At 38.9% G+C, this 19,155-nt stretch overlaps 1 protein-coding gene across 1 annotated transcript in view; it reads left to right on the forward strand.

The window, feature by feature from the left end:
- Positions 1–221: 221 nt before the first annotated feature.
- Positions 222–19,155, forward strand: part of slc13a1 (solute carrier family 13 member 1) — a 41,266-nt gene continuing 22,332 nt past the window's right edge. The window contains exons 1-5 of the mRNA XM_075470857.1: positions 222–266; positions 5,020–5,148; positions 5,378–5,514; positions 6,770–6,939; positions 7,384–7,418. Coding sequence (XP_075326972.1) covers positions 222–266; positions 5,020–5,148; positions 5,378–5,514; positions 6,770–6,939; positions 7,384–7,418 — 516 coding nt within the window. The remainder of the gene's footprint in view (positions 267–5,019; positions 5,149–5,377; positions 5,515–6,769; positions 6,940–7,383; positions 7,419–19,155) is intronic.

Genomic DNA, 19,155 nt, shown 5'->3' on the forward strand with positions numbered 1-19,155 from the left:
TCTACCAGAGTGGTACGACCTGTACACTCTTGAAATAAATTTGTATTAATCAGAGGTATTATCTGAGACTGTTGTTCACTGGTAAGATGACTTAAATCCAGGACAGAGGCTGTTACTGAAGGAATATAATCATTAACTTCCTCCTCCTCATCCACCCTGTGAATAAGCAACACCTCCGAGTCATTTCCAGTACGTGGAACCCATTCCTTAAGGAGGTTAACATGGAGCACTCGGCTCCCACGCTGGAGACCTGGTGTGGAAACTTGGTACGTGGTAGGTCCAAGTTTCTTTAAAACTTCAAAAGGCCCCTGCCACTTTGCAAGCAACTTGCTGTCAGAAGTTGGCAACATAACCAAAACCTTCTGGCCAGGGACAAAACTTCTATGGCGAGCTTTTTTGTCAAACCAAGCCTTTTGATTTTGCTGTGCAGCTGCCATATGACTCTGAGCCAGTTCACTCATCTGCTGTAACTTATCCCTCATTTGCACAACATATGAGACAACATTAACATCTCCCTCTTCACGTTGCTCTCCTTCCCACGAGTTCCTCAACAAGGTCAGAGGACCCCTCACCTCATGGCCGTAAAGGAGCTTGAATGGCGAAAATCCAGTCGAAGCCTGAGGAACTTCTCTATAGGCAAAAAGAAGGTATGGCAGCCACTGATCCCAATCAGATCCTGTATCATTAACAAACTTACGGAGCATTTGTTTCAGAGTTTGATTAAACCGTTCCGTCAGTCCATCTGTCTGGGGATGATAGGGAGTTGTCCGCATACTCCTGATGCCCAACAGCTTGTAAACCTGTTTCAACAACTTTGACATAAAGTTAGTACCCTGGTCAGTCAAAATTTCCTGTGGAAATCCAATCCTTGAAAGAAGTTGAATCAGTGAAGAAGCCACAGGTTTTGCTTTAACAGTTTTTAAAGGAAAGACTTCAGGATACCTTGTGGCATAGTCTGTAATGACCAACATAAATCGATTTCCAGCTTTACTCTTTTCCACAGGGCCCACTATGTCCATGCCAAGACGTTGGAATGGTGTGCCAATGATTGGGAGAGGGTGAAGTGGTGCTTTAATTGGCACTCTAATTGACGTTTTCTGACACTGAGGGCAGCTTCTGCAAAACAGAGCAACATCTGAACATAGACCAGGCCAGAAAAAATATCGCTTAATGCGAGCAGTGGTCTTATACTTCCCAAGGTGGCCAGCCCAGGGAATAGAGTGTCCCAAAGTAAGCACAGCTTCACAAGCTACTTTAGGGACCATTAACTGCTTAACCTGGCCATGTTGGTGGTATAAAATGCCATCTTGCAGAATGTACTGCTCTTTATTTGTGTCAGATTCTGCAAAAGGTTTCTCCCTAACCCTCAAAAGTATGGCAGACAAAGTTGGATCCTCCTGCTGCAGTTGTCTAATGTTCATGGGTATTTGAAAACCCAAAGGCAAATCTGGAGCAACCTCACTTGAGGGCTTGCTAGTAGCATGTTGAAATTTTTCACGCCTTCTTTGACTGCGTGGCTTCCGAGACTTTCCAGGTTCTGTCTCTAGCTCAGCCTCAAAGAAGGGTAAAGCACTAAGTGTTGCATAATGTTCATCCTGGTTTTTAGCTTGAGCCCTTGTTACAGCCACATTGCAGCTCTGCACTTCCCTTAATAAATCATAGAGAACTGGCAGATCATCCCCAAGAACAACAGGATAGGGTAGGTTATCAGCTAACCCAACCTTTAACAAATAGGAAGACCCCTGCACCTCAATAAACAGATCAGCAGTGGGGTACAATCTTTCATCCCCATGTACACAGCAAACAGATATTGTTTCAGAGGGACATACATAGCCAGTTGGTACATATTTCCTGTGCACCAGAGTTTGTGTACTACCAGTGTCTATTAAAGCATTCAATTCTTGTTCACAAATCTTCACCTGGGTGACTTTATTTGAATGCTTCATCTCAGATTTAATATCCACATTCTGATGAGGCACTGAACACATCTGAGATAACTTGCTTTGATTCTTGGGACACACAGGCTTAGTGTGGCCTTCCTGTCCACAGAGGTAACACACAGGTGGTCTTTTACCTGACTTGAAGGTGTTTGCAGACTGGTTTTCCCTTGAAAAGAGCTTGCCCACACTTGTTGCTGACCTCTGATGATGTGGAGAGGCCTGTGGTCGATGTGAGTCTCTAGCAGCCTTCCATGCACTGTTTCTCCATGGCTGACTCCTATTTCGGGCAGCGACAAATACATCTGCCAGTGTGGCAGCTTCTGCAGCAGTCTTTGGATTGTGCTCCTTGATCCAGACCTGAAGCTCAGGACACAGCATTCTCAAAAATTGTTCCAAAATGATCAGCTCACCAACTTCCCTCACAGTTTTATTTTTAGGTTGAATCCATTTCTCATAAAGTTCTTTCAGCCTTACATATAATTCCTTTGGACTCTCATCAGTAGCATCAAGAGAGCGGAATCTTTGCCTATAAGTTTCTGGGTTTACATCATATTTTTGCAAAATGGCAGCTTTTACCTTCACATAATCCAGGGAATCATCCACATCCATGTTCACATAAGCACTTCGGGCCTTACCAGTCAGAAGAGGTATTAGATGAAAAATCCAGTCTGACTTGGACCAGTGACAAGCAGCTGCAATTCTGTTAGACTGGAAGCTGAGTCAACCCCAGGTTGAGAAGTTACTTGAGTCTGGTAATCAGTTGAATTTCCAACCAGCCCTGAATCATTTGATGTAGGCTCATGGACAGGAGCTGTCCTGGCATGTACTTCCGTCTGCAAAAGCCGAAACTCGTGTTGTAAACTCTTGAAGCGCTGTTCTTGTTGTGCAGATTCCTCTCTCTGCTTTTTATCCTGAACTTCCTGCTGTCCCATGAAGGTCTGAAGGATTCCTGCAATATCAAGCAAAGTTGGCTCCCTGATATCTTCACCTTCAGTTTCTTCTGGCATGACTGAAGCTCCTCCCTCCGTCTCTGGCTGCTGCAAGGCCTCTTTGGTCTCCACTCTATTTCCTTTCCTGGGTCGCACACCATTCTGCATGACTCAAAAGATTTGTTGGGGGAGTAACAAAAAGAAGAAAAAATCCTGTCTCCTCAACTCAAGAATCCCACTTCTGACACCATATGTGAGGGACCACGTCAAACCAAGAGAAGAGACAGGAAAATTATTAGAAAATAGGGTTTTTTTATTTAACCCAAAAATCAACTACAAAATACTGAGCTCATAAAAGAGGTCAAAGAAACAAAACTGAACTCAGACAAAAATGTGAACAAAGTAGCTGTACAACCAAAACATAACTGACCTAACAAAGAAATGACACACAAGGGTAAATGCTGGCTGATCAGACCAGTAACACACACATTAGGGGTAACTAAACAAAATACAATCACTAACTACAACAAATACCACATTAGTAAATAAACTAACCACCCAAAAATAAGAGCAAAAGTCTTACAATTTAAATACAAAAATCACTTAAATAGGAAACTTATTTAACTAAAGAACTCAAAATCTCCTCCCCCCTCCAGCAGGAACTGGTGGTTCAGTCCAATCAGTCCAATCAGTGTTTGCATGCTCAACTCTTGTCAGGCAACTCCCACAGAACAACAGGTAAATACCAGTTAAAGAAACAGAATTAAACAAACAGAAACCACCGGTTGAGAAAGAATACATAAGTAACTAAATGTGCGCGCTTACAAATAGAACAAATGTATTTAACCCAAACAATAAACATTTTATTGAAACTAAAGTAATGTAAATGATGTGTAAAAGAATACTGCATAAGAGAGTTGCTGACTTTAGAGTGTGGCCATGGGTTTGGCCATCACACTCAGCGAATGCCAACGTATGCCAGCGTGCTTGAAACGTATACAACCTATGCCTAACGTTCCCCTAGCGTATGTCAGCGTATACCAGCGTATGAGTGATAATTTTCATACGCTGGCATACGCTAGTGCCATACGCAACAGTGTGACAGGGCCATTAGAAACTCTGGGAACCTCAAGTAAACCTGCAGTTTGGGAGCAAAGTGCTCTGTTAGGAAAATATCTTATAATGAGATCTTTAAGATATGATGGAGCTTTGTCATTAAGAGCTTTAAATGTGAGGAGAAGAATCTTAAATTCTATTCTGAATTTAACAGGGAGCCAATGAAGAGAAGCTAAAACTGGAGAAATATGATCTCTGCTGTTAGTTCTCATCAGAACTCTGGCTGCAGCATTTTGGATCAGCTGTAGGCTTTTCAGAGAATGTGTGGGACAGCCCAATAATAAAGAATTACAGTAGTCCAATCTTGAAGTAACAAATGCATGGACTACTTTTTCTGCATCACTCTGAGACAAGATGTTCCTGATTTTAACAATATTAAGAAGGTGAAAGAAAGCAGTCCTAGAAACCTGTTTTATATACGAGTCAAATGATAAATTCTGGTCAAAAATAATTCCAAGGTTCTTCACTGTAGAACTAGAAGCCAAGGAAATAACATCTAGAGTAACTATATAGCTAGACAATTTCTCCCTGAAGCGCTCAGGTCCAAAGATAACGACTTCAGTTTTGTCTGAATTTAGAAGCAGAAAGTTCTGAGTCATCCAGACCAATCTCCCTCTGAAAAGTTCCCGTGGCCAAAAATCGGCGTGTTTCTCTTGTGGCTCTAGCAAGCTGCATATTTAAAGCATCACAGTCCTTGACAAATCAGCCATTTGTCTGTCTACACGGTCTCAGAGCACACATGCGCTAAGGGATCCAAAAGTAAGTTAGTAAGTATGTTTGCTTCAAAGTAATTAAATATACAATCTATTAGTCAAGCAAACTTGATTGGAATAACAGCGGACTATTTTAGGAAACTCCTACGACTGGATCACTCGTAAATTCCGTTTGTACCTGAAAGAAGACGTGAAATACGAAAAGATTGGTGAATGCGCAAATTCTCTTAAATCACTCGTACGCACGACTGAAGAACAAATCTGTTTGTACGAATGGTTGTTGCATGAGGTCCATTGTGTCTATGTCATTGTATCATTTAGGAGGCAGGCTGTGCCTTTGTGTTGCTGCTAATGGCAGTGTACTGGGTGACAGAAGTGATCCCTTTATCCATGACTGCCATGCTCCCCGCCATCCTCTTCCCCATATTTGGCATAATGGAGTCCTCTAATGTGAGTATTACATGTATACATACATATATACATTTATATATCTTATCTATTGATCTATCTATCTAACTATGGGGAAAATTCAAATAGTTGTGTAGCTCAAATTAAAACATTCACAATGATTGTATATTAGAACACAAAAAATATATATATAATAATAAAAAATATTATTATATTATCTTATTTATATAAATAAAACTATTTGTAATAACACTGTTTGCTTTTCCTCCAGGTGGCAAAGGAGTATTTTAAAGATTTTCACATCTTGCTCGTGGGTGTAATCTGCCTTGCAGCATCCACTGAGAAGTGGGGCCTCCACCGCAGAATAGCCCTGAGGCTCGTTACTATGGTTGGAGTGAACCCAGCATGGTTAGCATATTGATTGTGTGATTCGATTCAAACTTTTCACAGAGGTTAATATTTCGAAGCAGTAGCCTTTGTTGGGGATATGGAAACTAATTATTAATTAAGTTTTCAAGGACAGATATTTGTTTTTGATAGAATTAATAATGTAAAACAATATTTGGGGGTATCACCTTATATAGTGGGAACTAATAACTAAACAGTACTATCAGTCTCTAATAGCTATTGGTTGTACCACCTTTGGTGACATTAGCATGCTTTAATACACACGTGGTAGAACAGGACAAAATAGGACAAAGATCAGAAGCTTAAATCCCTCTCTGTCTTCAGCTCTTATAGTAAGGCAAATTCAAGAGTATGACCATGATTTATCTTTAAATCATGGTCATACTCTTGAATTTGGTTAAATAGAGAATAATTATTAGTTTGAATAGAAGACCGTGAGTCCTCTTCACAGTACCAAAATCATTTCAGCAGCATAATAACCTAACCATACAATGTTATCAAAACGACAAAGTTTGAAGAAAACAAATCAATACATGTATGATTGAAACTTAATATTAATATATTTTGCCAGGTGTATTACTATGCTACTGCCCACATTATAATCAAAGTAGGAGAACTGTGAAGAGCTCCAACAAAAGGAGAAATAAACATGGTTACAGCTGGTCCAAAAAACCCATTTCAGTGTGCAATATGAGAAGTGTAATACTTATTTAATACAAAAAAATAGAATATTATATATAATTTCTATAAGGAAAACATGCTATTGCAATACAATAGCAAATGATTGATGATATAAAAATAAATTATTAAATAGATAAAGATGAAAAAATAATCATAAATGAAATGTTTATTGTGTAAGGCTACTACTGTCTGCAAGATTACGCTGTTATGGTCCTTAATGGTACTGCAGCGGTGCTTTAGAAGTCTGTAACTGAAGACATTTTTGTTTGATCACTATGTTGTATAGAGGTTGTGCCCAATGTGCAACATTTCTTGCACCATCAGCTCTGTTGAATCTAGAGCAGTCCCAACATAGAAGTCAGCCTTTTTTATCAGTTTGTGTAATTCCTGACTGCAATACAAATTGTTCTCTTCACTATGACTTAAATAAGATATATAATATAATACTGCAAATGTTGAATGATAAATGGTTTTATTTTTTTCTTTCATTTCATAAGAATTGTTACCAAAAATTTCAAATCTCTTGCTCTCTCTAGCATGTCATAATGCATTTACACCATGCTGTTGCCTCTAGGCTGATGTTGGGCTTCATGTTTGGCTGTGCCTTTCTCTCCATGTGGGTCCAAAACACCTCAGCTGTTACCATGGTAATGCCCACTGTCGAGGCTGTCCTACAGCAGATCATGAGGTCCAAGGAATCAAGATGTGCTGGAGGCAAAGACAACCCCAACATGCAGCTAGATGGTACCTTGATACGTATAGATAAGACCGAAGAATGACACTGGAAACCTAATCTGACTTAAACATTTCCTTATTTATATATAAATAGTCATTTAAGCCTTGAATTTGCAGTTGCAAAATCTTTTTGTATTTTAAAATGTTATATTTAATGTTACAGACATGGACAGACAGCTTAAGTTGAAAAAAAAAAAATTATTTATATAGTTCATATCAACTGCAATATTAGATTCTTTAATCTTCACAAAGCTCTGTAGATTGAGAGCAAAAAATGAATTATTTGTTAAATTATCACTGTTCGCTTTACTTTCAGAGCAAACCGTCATAGGGAATATTGAGGTCATTTCTCACAGTTTCGTATTAACAGCTGTGAAAATTATTTCTCAAAATAGGAACATAATGACATCATTAGCAGGGAGACAAGTTAACCAGATTCTGTTCTTTTTGCAGAAACTGACAGCTGTACTGAAAAGATTAAAGAAACTGTGAGGTATATGAAACATTGTGTTTTTGTAATGTATAAGGATGTTGATTCATTACTTAGCAAATGCAGATATTCTGTTCTGTTTCCCCCACTGGTTCATTGTCTGTTGTGAACTGTTGTCATCATAGTATATTCACCAAGCCATTTTTTTTGTTTGCTTCTCAATGACAGAAAGCAATCAGATGTTCCAAAAGAAAGCAACACTTGTGTTCAGATACTAACAGTTCCATCGACTGACGCATCTGAGGTACAAAAAAACAGAAATACAGTTTGTATCTATTATATTTTTTTCTGCAGTTGCTATTACCACAACTGCATCTACTGTTATTGCTGCTTTAGAGTAATACTGCCCCTACACACATCTACCATGCTGTGAATGCTACTGCTATAGCAACCACTTTAATACAGGGCTGTGGCTCAGGAGGAAGAGCAGTCATTTGCCAATAAGACGGTCGACTCCCGGCTTCTCCAGGCCTGATGTCAAAGCGTCCTTGGGCCACACTTGCCTACCGATGCGACCATTGGGGTATGATCGGTGTGGCAACCGATGTATCAGTGTATGAATGTGTATGATGGAGGGGGAAAAGCACTGTGTAGCCTGTAAAACTGTAGATGTGCTGTATGTGTGTGTGAATGAATGGGTGAATGGTAGTTTTTTTTTTTAATTTACAGCTAACAACTGATAATGCTGGGAAAGCATCTTGTTTTCCCACTGCTAATATTGATAGAAATGATTTGATTTCTTATTTTACCACCAACATTGAAAATTAAACTTACCCATTGATGATTATGAATTATTATCAGTTCAGCAGTTGCACGTTACTGCTTTCAAGTTACAACAGGGCAACCTTGATAACTCCACTTTTTCAATTTATATCAACAAGAGCTATTCATATGACTACTAATACTGGTTCTGTAATATATTAATTCTGTCATTGCTTTTGCTACACCCTTTATCTCAGCTACAGCTAATATTGGCACCACTATTATTTTTACTATAACCAATGATGGTACTAGGCCTCAATTGCAATTGATGCTGGTATTAAGCCTTACTATAAATATTAGTGCTTCTGCTTATACACAAATTGGTCCTGCCGCTGCTGCTGCTGAAATGCTATCACTACTATCTCAGGGTTGCCAACTTTCACGCCTCTGGCATGAGACACCGCTTTTATCCTCAATCACACGCTCTTATTCTGCGCGAACCATACACTAAAAAAACATAAGCCGCTTTCAGACTGTAGGAACCTTTGGCAGTTCTAATAACCTTTTAATCCGCGGGGCCGTTTTCTCCCGTGTTCGGACATTCAGGAATTCGGGGCTTTCTCCCTTAGTTCCTATACCTATTTAGCTCCTTCTCCGAGGTCGGGTCTTTTCATAGTTCTTATAGAACGAATCTAACAGAGGTGTGTGGTGGTCGGTAGCTACGCCCCATGTCATGCTATCACGGCTGAAATGTTTCCTCATAAGACACAGACACAACCGGTGGGTGTTTAATAAGTTAAACTTACACTTTGTCTCAATTTGTCTGCGGCGCTCTGCTCTCCTTTCTTCCTTCATGAAATGAAAAAGTATCGTCTCCTGACTCTCTCTGTGAGCTTTTCCAGCCTCGATATTAGACGCCTGATGTGATTGTCCATGATTAATATCACCATCATGCAGACCATAAACACGGTGGCCTCCCCGCTCTCCATATTAGCTTCTTGGTGGTGTTTTTTCTACTCTCCTTACTTTTACCGTTTTGTTTTGTGTTTGAATGTAGCGCTAAACGGCTAACGGCTCACACGTCACTGAAGCAGACGTCTGCGCGCGGCGCATCAGTCCCTATCAGGTCCCGACTCATGTGCGAATGCAGACTGAAACAGTTCCGCAGGGGAAGGATAGTTATCAGAACGAAATTCGAGGAGGGTAGTTCTGATAACTACTTTCTTAGAACGGTCTGTCCGAAAGCGGCTATACACAGTCTATGGCCTAAAATCATCTCACCCAAAATAAGGAAAGTGGCCGCACTGGGAAGTCTATATTAACACAGAAGCAATTTTGATTGGCTACCACAACTGATGGGCAATTCGCTACATCAAGAGAGTATTTTAGTCTTCACTGAGGCTAAGATACCATTCCCCATTAATGACTGTTTTGAGCCCCAAACTGTCTGCTACAGACAATACATGGCAACAATACACTGATATTCGAAAAGCCCAACAAAAGGTCCCATCGCTTGCCATTGCTAGAGTGCTCAAGCATGATTTGAGTTTTTTTTAATATGCAATCAAGAAGAAAAGATTTTCAAGGAAAAAGATTTACACATTTCTTTATTTGCAAAATAATATCAATAATAATAATAATAATAATAATAATAACAATTGCTGTTTGTATAGTTTTGCTCTCGAATCTGTATTTTCCAAGAAAAGTTTTTCTATTTGGTAAAAATCACTTCATAACAAAGCGCTCTAGTCTTTGCTAGAATTTTAAATATTAAGGAGCATTACTATGAAGCAAACCTACCCTTCAGCAGCCAAAAAAATTAAAAAAGAGAAAAGAAGAGGAGTAAAAGAAATAAAAAATATTGACTAAGTGAGAACCTGTTACGTTTGTTAAATTACTTATTTTGATAGTTTTTTTTTTGTTCCGGCCAATTCTAAGAAGTTGCTAGAGAGTAAATAAAAGTCAAGACACGCATTAATGTAACAGTATGAATGAATTGAAATCTTGATATGAAATCTTTTTATTTTACTCGTGAAGTCCACGTTTTTAAACTAACATATCTGACAGCCTAAACAACTAAGCTAATAAGATGTTAGATGACATTGCAATGCTAAGATGTGATGATGAATGGCTGCAGATAAATGTTTGTGGTTGTGCAAGTTTAATTGTGTCTCTAGTTTAGTTTAGTTTAGTTTATTAGCTTATTTGACAGGGGCCATGTACACGACAGTTCTAGTACCAGAGTTAGCTAAAAAGCTAATTTACATCTGTGGTCCCTGGGCAGGGAACTAAAACACACACACATACACACACACGTTAAAAACATAGACAATTCATGCCCTACTGTTGCCACTATAAGGCACACACTAGAAGCAGCAACAACATCATACTAAAACATAAAACCATATACAATCACATTATCATATGACAAGCAATACACACACAAAATGATACACATACCATATGGCAGTGCTTACTGCAATACAGCACATTGATTAATGGTCACATCTTTGATCAGCCTTTAGCCATGTCTTTAGTGATCGTTTAAATTGGTTAAAACTTGTACTGTTCCTGATATGAACTGGAATTACATTCCATTTTTTAACTGCACTAACAGAGAAAGCTGATTGACCAAAAGAAGTCTTCCTGTAACCCCCATAACAATCATCTCTCACAGAGGACCTTGAGACTCTTAATTTATCTCTGCAGAGTGATATACATTGCTTGAGAGGTGGTGGTGCAAGATCATTAATAATTTTATACATTAAACACATATCAGCAAAACAGATAAAACTATCAAAGGACAGTAAGTTGTACTTTGAAATTATAAAACAGTGATGATACCTTCTTGGCTTTTTGTCCAGAACCTTAAGAGCCATTTTGTAGAGAGTGACTAATGGTTGTATGGTGGTCACACCTGCCTGTGACCAACTAGTAGAACAGTATGACAGATGTAAAAAAATCATTGAATGTAAAAACAGTTTAGCCGCAGGAAGTGGCAACTGGTGTCTAATATGCCTAAAGTTCACTAAACTAGCCCTGACACATTTTGATGTCTTCTTAATGTGCTTTTTAAATGATAAATTAGAGTCAATGATAACACCCGGATACTTAAAATTGTCCACATTTTTTATGCCCTCCCCCTTAACAAAGATGTCAGGTTGCTGGTTTACATCACACCTCTTGATGGAGAAATACATGGCTACTGTCTTGCTAACATTCAGAGTAAGACAGTTGTATGTTAGCCAATCTGACACTTTGTTTAGGGCTGATGTAAGTTTTAACGCAGCTTGTTGTCTTGTTTTGGCATGGACATAAAGAACTGTATCATCTGCATACATTTGCATACTAACGTCTGGGCAAATCAAGGGTAAATCATTAATATATAGACTAAATAAAATTGGTCCTAAAATCGATCCCTGGGGGACTCCAGTTGTGCTATTAGACAGGGTGGAGTATGTGTCAATAATTCTTGTACACTGCTTTCTTGAAACTAAATAAGATTCCATCCATGACAAAGCATCAGTAGAGAAATCAAGCTGTGAGAGTTTAGACAACAAAACATTGTGATTTACTGTGTCAAATGCCTTCCTAAAATCCAGGAAGACAGCACCAACTACACCACCTCCATCAAGCTTAGATTTAATTTGCTCTATAAAGTAACAAAGGGCCGTTTCCGTTGAGTGATTTTTCCTAAATCCAAACTGCATAGGGTGCAGTAGGGAGTGGCCTTCCAAGTAGGCTATCAACTGGTCACATACAACTTTAGAGATGGTTGGGAGGATGCTGATTGGCCTATAATTTGCAACATTGGTTGCATCCCCAGATTTGAAGATAGGGGTTATTACTGCTGTCTTCCAGGCAGTAGGAAAGTAACTTTGTGTAATGGATAGGTTGGCCAAATGAGTAATAGGAGAACAGAGAATATTTGCATACTTTTTAACAAATGCACAGTCACAGTCAAAAATATCTTTTGCCTTGGAATTTTTGAGCTGCTTTAGGATTTTAGTTACAGACACCTCTGACACTTCTAAGATGTTAAAGGATGGAATATCCTCTTTCACTACTGTAATGATTTTCTCTCTTGAACCAAAACCTGATGCTAGATCATGAACTGAATCAATAAAATAACTATTGAACATAGAAGAAATTTGGACTTTGTCCTGGGTGAGGGTCCCCTGCACTTGCAATTCATACCCAGTGCATTTTTTATTGCTGTCTTTCTTAAGAGCTCTATTAATATTTTGCCATGTTTTCTTGGCGTTCCCTTTTGAGTCATTTATAATGTTAATAAAAAAATAGCTTTGGCCTTTCTCAGTTCATTAACAACTTTATTACGTAGCTGCTGAAAAGTTGTCCTATGACATGCTAACCCAGATTTAAGTGAAATTTTCAATGCATGATCCCTTTGACGCATTAAGTCCCAAACTTGATCACTAAGCCACGGGAGATTTTGTTTTTTTCTTGAGAATGTAACGTTTTTGCTAAAATCATCTTTCATTCTATTAATAATAGTCATTAGGTTCTCTGAAGCATTTTCAAGCTCTTTAGTAGACAGGATCTCATTCCAACTCTGTTGCTTGAACTGATTTTCAAATTCACTAATAAGCCTCTTTGGTATAATACTTGAGGTTCTTCTGCTTTCCTGTTGATACATAAACCTCTGTTTGTTAGTTTCCTTGATATCAATGTTAAATTATGGTCTGATATTCCAGTTAAAAAATTAAAAGTTTTTGTTATTCTCTCTGGCTTATTACTAAATATTAAGTCAATTTGTGTTTGAGATAATGGTGTAATTCTGGTGGGGCCTTGGATTAATTGGGTGAGGTTAAAGTGATTCGTGAGATCTTTAAGCTTTTTTCTTATTGACTTATTAGTCCAGTTAATGTTAAAATCTCCAAGTAAAAGTATTTCTTTATTTGTGTCCATTTCCTTCAGTATATTTCTTAAATGCTCATAAAACATAGTGTTTGATGAGGGTGGTCTATATATGCACATGACAGTGAAGGACATATTGGTGGATAAAATCATTCTTATTGCCATGCATTCCAAATCCGCACATTTCACTTCAATTTCCTTGCAGTTTATAGAGTCTCTCACATACATCAACAGTCCACCTCCTCTACCAGACGTTCGATCCTTTCTGAAAATATTAAAACCGGGCACTAAGCGTCAGATGACGAGTCTGTCAGCCATGATTCGGTCAGGCAAAGAAAGTCAAGATTTGAGTCCGTCAATAGTTTCTCAAGTTGATCAGTTTTTGATGCAACGCTCCTGATGTTCAAATGTCCTCCCAGTAGCCCCGTAGGCTTTGCGTGCGGGTCCCACAGAACCTTCGCATGGTTGGTTGTTTGGAGAAGCAAAAGGTTGCGCTGTTTATGAATGGGCAATTTGCCGCGCGCTTTGCTGGACATCGGAATCACTCCATTTGCGCTTGCCGTTGCAACGTTCAAAGGAAGAGATGGCTGTCTATCCTTCTGTTGCACGTTTAAAGTCGCAAAGTTGTCAACAGTACCTTGTCTGGTAGTCGTAACAGCTGCAGCCTGTAGGTCACCACTACAGCTGGAGATAGGCCCAGGATTTTGGTGGATATCTCCTGCAAGTAGCAGCGTCACAGCGAAGTAGCCGAGAGATCTTCTCAGCTGTTGCGATGGTCTTTCTCTCTCCCTGGATCGAATCTGCCTCGTCGGGAAAGCCGCTTTTCCATGGTTTAACACCGTTGAGTGTAAGATGTATTGACTCCGTGGATCAAAGGTAGGAAGTTCGTTTTGTTTTTGCTGGTGTAGATTCGTTATCATCCAACAGCAACGCACAGACAAGGTCAGACCTGTAGCGATGTAACTTGCAATTATGGCCAACTGTATCAAATCAGTGATAAATCTGCGCTGTTTAGTCTTGATGTTAAAACAAAAACCCGGTAGATTATTGATTAATTTTGAAGTGGCGTTTTGGACACCTGTCGCACCTGCCTTACGACAGAAGCGTTCCGCCATCATCATCCTTTTGCCAGTTGTGCAAGTTTAATTGTGTCTCTAAATCAATAGAAATAAGAGCTGGCTGACTAAATACAGATATTCTGTTTTCTTTTTTCTGAAATAAAGTTTCAAAGTTTAGTTGAAAGGAATATCAGCAAAGATTATGGTAGAATGATTTCCCCACAATATGCTGTTGATTCTTATGCTCTAAAATATGTTATTAGTTATTTATTAGATAACCCCACATATATTTTTCCTGAAATCATGATTTTCTTCTTTCTTGTGTATAATCTTGTGAAAAAAGTATGTCCTCATGTAGTTTTAAGGTTTTATGTATCGAGACTTAATAGAAAATATTATGCTTTACTTCCCATGTCTTAGAGTTAGGAAAATACAATTTCAGATGAATAACAGCACATTGTTGAACGTCATTAAGTATTTAATTTTTAGAAAGAAAGTAAAATGATTGCAAAATGCCGAAGCAGTGTCTGAAAAACACTCCACGATTCAATAGCATACCAAACCACCTCGAGGTAATCATTTTCTCTATGATGTAATCAGTTTTCAGTCTCTCACATCACAGTGCATGAATGTTAGTCCATTCTTCTTTACAATGTTGCTGTATCCCAATGAGATTTGTGGGCATTCATCCATGCACAGCTCTGTTAAATTCATGATATGTCATAATATTCAATCTCAGTTGGGTTGAGGTCTGGACTTTGAAAGGGCCTTTGCAACACTATGATTTTTTTTTTTGCAGCCATTCTGTTGTAAATTTGTTCATGTCCTAAGCTAACCTTTGGTTGTTGGACAGATTTGACACTTACTGTTAATCAGTTAAGTATAGGCATTTGATTAGCAGCAACCTGGCTGCTACTTACACTCTCAGTTCCAGCAAAAGCAGTTCAGTTGTACTTCACACTGTTTATACATATTGGCTGGTTTTGTTTGTTAAATAATGAGTTGGTATAATATGTCATGTATTTTTTGAGGTGGTCTTTACCAAATCCTTAGTGTACTGTCCTTCACAGCTATATTCTTTTCTATTATGTCCTGATACATAAAACCTTGGAATTGAAAGAGAGTGCTCTTTACATATTACACACTTATCTATGCAAATACTTTTTCCAGCATACTTTTTTCCAGTTACCATATTAGACCTGTTGCCACATATTTTCAATATACTTCTTGAGTAATTTGGGTATATCTCAGCCTTTTTGCCCCTACTTCTTTACTTAAGCATGGTTTCTTGAAAGCCACCATTGTATGGAGCTAAATATGGATTTACAAATGCGCAGAACAAAATTCACAAATGTGCAGCAGTTTTGGAATGCCCAGTATGCTCTGATTACCAGCAGCACCAATGTTGCTTTCACTTCAAAACATATTTTCGATTCTTTAAAAAAAATTTTTTTCTTCTTTTCGATTCATCTTTACACCCTTGGTATTCTTTGCGCTTCTTGTGTTCCTTCTACGACATCACTACATTTATCACCACTGCCTTTTTTTTGTAGTTTTTTGGCCACCACAACGTGCCGTTAGTTAGCCATCATTAGTTCACTGCATCTGGAATAAGACCATAAGGTTGCCACAAACAAAGTCAGAGCCATCAACACATATACCTTACAAGCTGTCGTATACCCCGCTTTTATAAAAACATGGCCAAAGGAGCTAGACTCCATTGATATAAATACACAAAAGCTTCAAATACATGGGGTTTCACCTGAGAAGCACCCAGCACCCTGAGACTATTCATGTTTCCTGCAAAAGCCAAGAGGCAGGGGGACTAGTGAACATCAACCTATTACCCAAGCTGAAAGGCAGGAGGCAGAGTACTCGTGAGCATCAAGCTATTATCCAAAATCAAACAATCATCCAGGAATACTTTACAATGATTGCTTAAGTTGTGAATTGTTAAGTGAACCTCCCAGACAGCTTAAATCAAGCAAGGGAGTTGAGGATGAGGAGGAATTATTATTGAAGGATCCTGCATGGCATGCACAACCAATAGATATAAATGTCTGACATCAAGAAGTCCTATCAATGGCTAAAAAAGGCTGGTCTTAAAGACAGCATAGAGGCTCTAATCATCAAGTGCAACGCAGGCCAGAGTCTACCACATCAGACAGGACCCAACGTTCAGGTTGTGCAAAGTGTACGATGCAGGCAGGTACAGCATGCATGGAATGCCATAACCGAGTGGCTGGAATAGTGTAGACAGATAGGTGTATCGCTTAAAGACTGGAAGTGGGAGGTACCGTCAAAGGTGGAGGAGAATGACAGAGCTAAGATCCTGGGGAACTTCTAGATCCTGACTGATAAACTGCTGATGGCTAATCAACCCTAACATTATGGTGGTTCAACTACAATGTGTCAACTACAGAAGAAGGCAGCAGTGACAGATGTAGCAATCCTAAGCCACCACAAGTTAAAAAAGAAGAAGCAGAAGAAGCTTGAAAAATATTTAGGGCTGAAAGACGAAGTTGAAAAGACTTTGACCCCTAAACTGGAAGAGTGACTGAAAAAAATCCCTGGAACAACAGAGATCTCTCAGAGGAGTGCAGTCCTACAATTACCAATAACACTGCATAGAACCCTCAAATTCCTAGTCCTCTGATAAAATACCATAAAAAGCTTAAAGGGGCTTTCACTGAGCGTATCATCTTAGTGGACAGCAACTTCAAGTTCACGAGGGAGGATGCAAAAGACCACAACCTTTTTTGACTGTGCTGTGTATGTTGAAGAGCACGGATGTCTTAACACCGAGGTTTACTGGAAACCCACACATACAGACTAGTACCCTTTTGACTTAAATCATCAACTCTATATCACCAAGCTGAGAGTGTACCTACAAAGGCTGAGGGAAAACTAAAGGAAAACGAACACCAGCACTCCAAGAAAGCTCTTCAAATCAGAGGAACAGCCACAAACATCATTTATGCAGTGCAGTGCAACGATAAGTGTACGGATTTCTATGTCGAAGAGACCAAACAACAGCCCCACAAGCGCATGGTACAACATAGGAGAGCCACGTCATCAGGTCAAGATTCAGCAGTGCACCTACATCTCAAGGAGAAGGGACACTCTGAGGAGAGTAGTGTACACATTCTGACCAAGAAGACAGATGGTTTGATAGAGGATTCAAGGAAGCCATCTATGCCATCTAGGTGGTCTCAGGTATCACCTTCCCAGCACCTACCTAAGGCAGCATTGTCTCGCCTCACCAAGCAGTTTTACCACCATTCACACCTTGGATTCTTTGATCAAAACTTGCTCTTTCAGGCTGGTAGACAATTCATAGATGATAACGACTCAAGCAATATACACATTGGTTAGGGGGTTCAGTGACACATGTGACTTTAAAGCCCCTCTCTGCTTATAAACTTATACTCCCCACCATCTTGTTTAGAAATGAAGAAGTATTTCGGATGCAAGATGAAGCATCCTCACGATCCAATTAGAAGTCCAGTTGCCCTTATTCAAGCTCTTATGATTACCACAACCTGGATGACTGAGAATCTTCATCAACATATGCAATGGTCAAACATTGGTATTGGCTGATATTCAGCTTGTTGACTGCAATCAGCCTATCAGCAGAAAGGATAAACCGATGGCAGGGGCCGTGTTTAGTTGATGCTGCATTGATTTTGCCAAACAACTGAAAGGATAAGCCTGCAGCTTTAGATTAAGCAAGTATCCAATAGGTGGAAACCTAATTCCACAGAGAGAAATTTATTTTTCATAAGAGCATTTTGTTTGGCTTATCAAGTATTAAGAAGTCACTGAGTAGGAAAATGTTTAACAGGCTAAAAGGGCTTTTCAAACTGTTTTTCCACATAGGTTTCTTCTCATGATAAAGATTATATCAAAGGTTGATTTAAACAATTGTATTAAAGATTTGGTGCTCATTCAAAGATAGTGTGTTGAAGGGTTGAAATACTAACGGTTCAATTCTTTTATTATAATGTTTTACTGATATTAAATTGATATAACAATCAGTATCAGCTATAAACTGTTGGCCAAATAATCATTCTTGATATTGGTATCGGCCCACGATTTCATAATCAGTGTTATAATTATAAGACCATTTCCAATCATTCGGAGTCAATGATTCTACAGTGAAAGGTTATTCACAAGTAGAAAACATTTAAGAAAAAAATTAAATCTTCCCTTGTGTGGTTGACCCAGCAAGTTTATCCCAGGGTCAGACCTTGCAATGCTCAGAGAAATTGAAAAGCCTAAGGTGTCAAAGATGGGTTGGCAGGACACGGATGCGGACGTCAAAGGTGTAAAAGCAAAACTTGGTTTATTCACAAACAAAACGTTAACAAAAGGCGCGGCTGAGGCGGAAGAAAAAACTAGACTGTGGAATCAAAAACATGAATAAGACTGTGACCAAAAAAACTAAACAAAAGACTTGACATGGCATGGCATGAAAAAAGCGCTTATCTTAGACGGGGCGTGGCGTGAGGGGTGAAAAACAGAAAAAGGATTTCACAAAATGAAAGGGGAAACTGGGAACAAATAAGTACAGCTGGGGACAATGAAAACAGGTGACGTGAGTGAAACTAATGACCTGGCATGGGAAGTGAGGGGAAAAAAACAATGACAAAACTAAAACAAAACATGAACTCAAAAACTAAGACATGACATAACCTAAAACAAGATAAAACATAAAACTAAAAACATGGGGAAAACCCCATGGACGTGACATAAGGGCTACATATCTGACACTACAGGCGTCAATTAACAAACACTCTGTATACCCAAATATTTTAGAGTCAAATGTAAGACTAAATGAATGCGCACAAACCTCAGGAGAAGCATTGTTGTAAACAATAGTGAGCCAAAAATCCTGACTGACAACATAATAAAGAAAACAATTACTCCTGATTACAGCTGCTCGATAGGGTGTATTTAGTCTTTTACACTGTGCATCCTGTCTTTGTTTTTATTATCTATTTAATGATATGGCATAATATTTTAATATCATAATGTTGTCCATATGAGATTGTGTGAGGTCTCACTCCCACACAATGGCCCTCATTTATCAAGCCG

The sequence above is a fragment of the Odontesthes bonariensis genome, chromosome 7 (genome assembly GCF_027942865.1).
Source record: "Odontesthes bonariensis isolate fOdoBon6 chromosome 7, fOdoBon6.hap1, whole genome shotgun sequence".
Lineage (NCBI taxonomy): Eukaryota > Metazoa > Chordata > Actinopteri > Atheriniformes > Atherinopsidae > Odontesthes > Odontesthes bonariensis.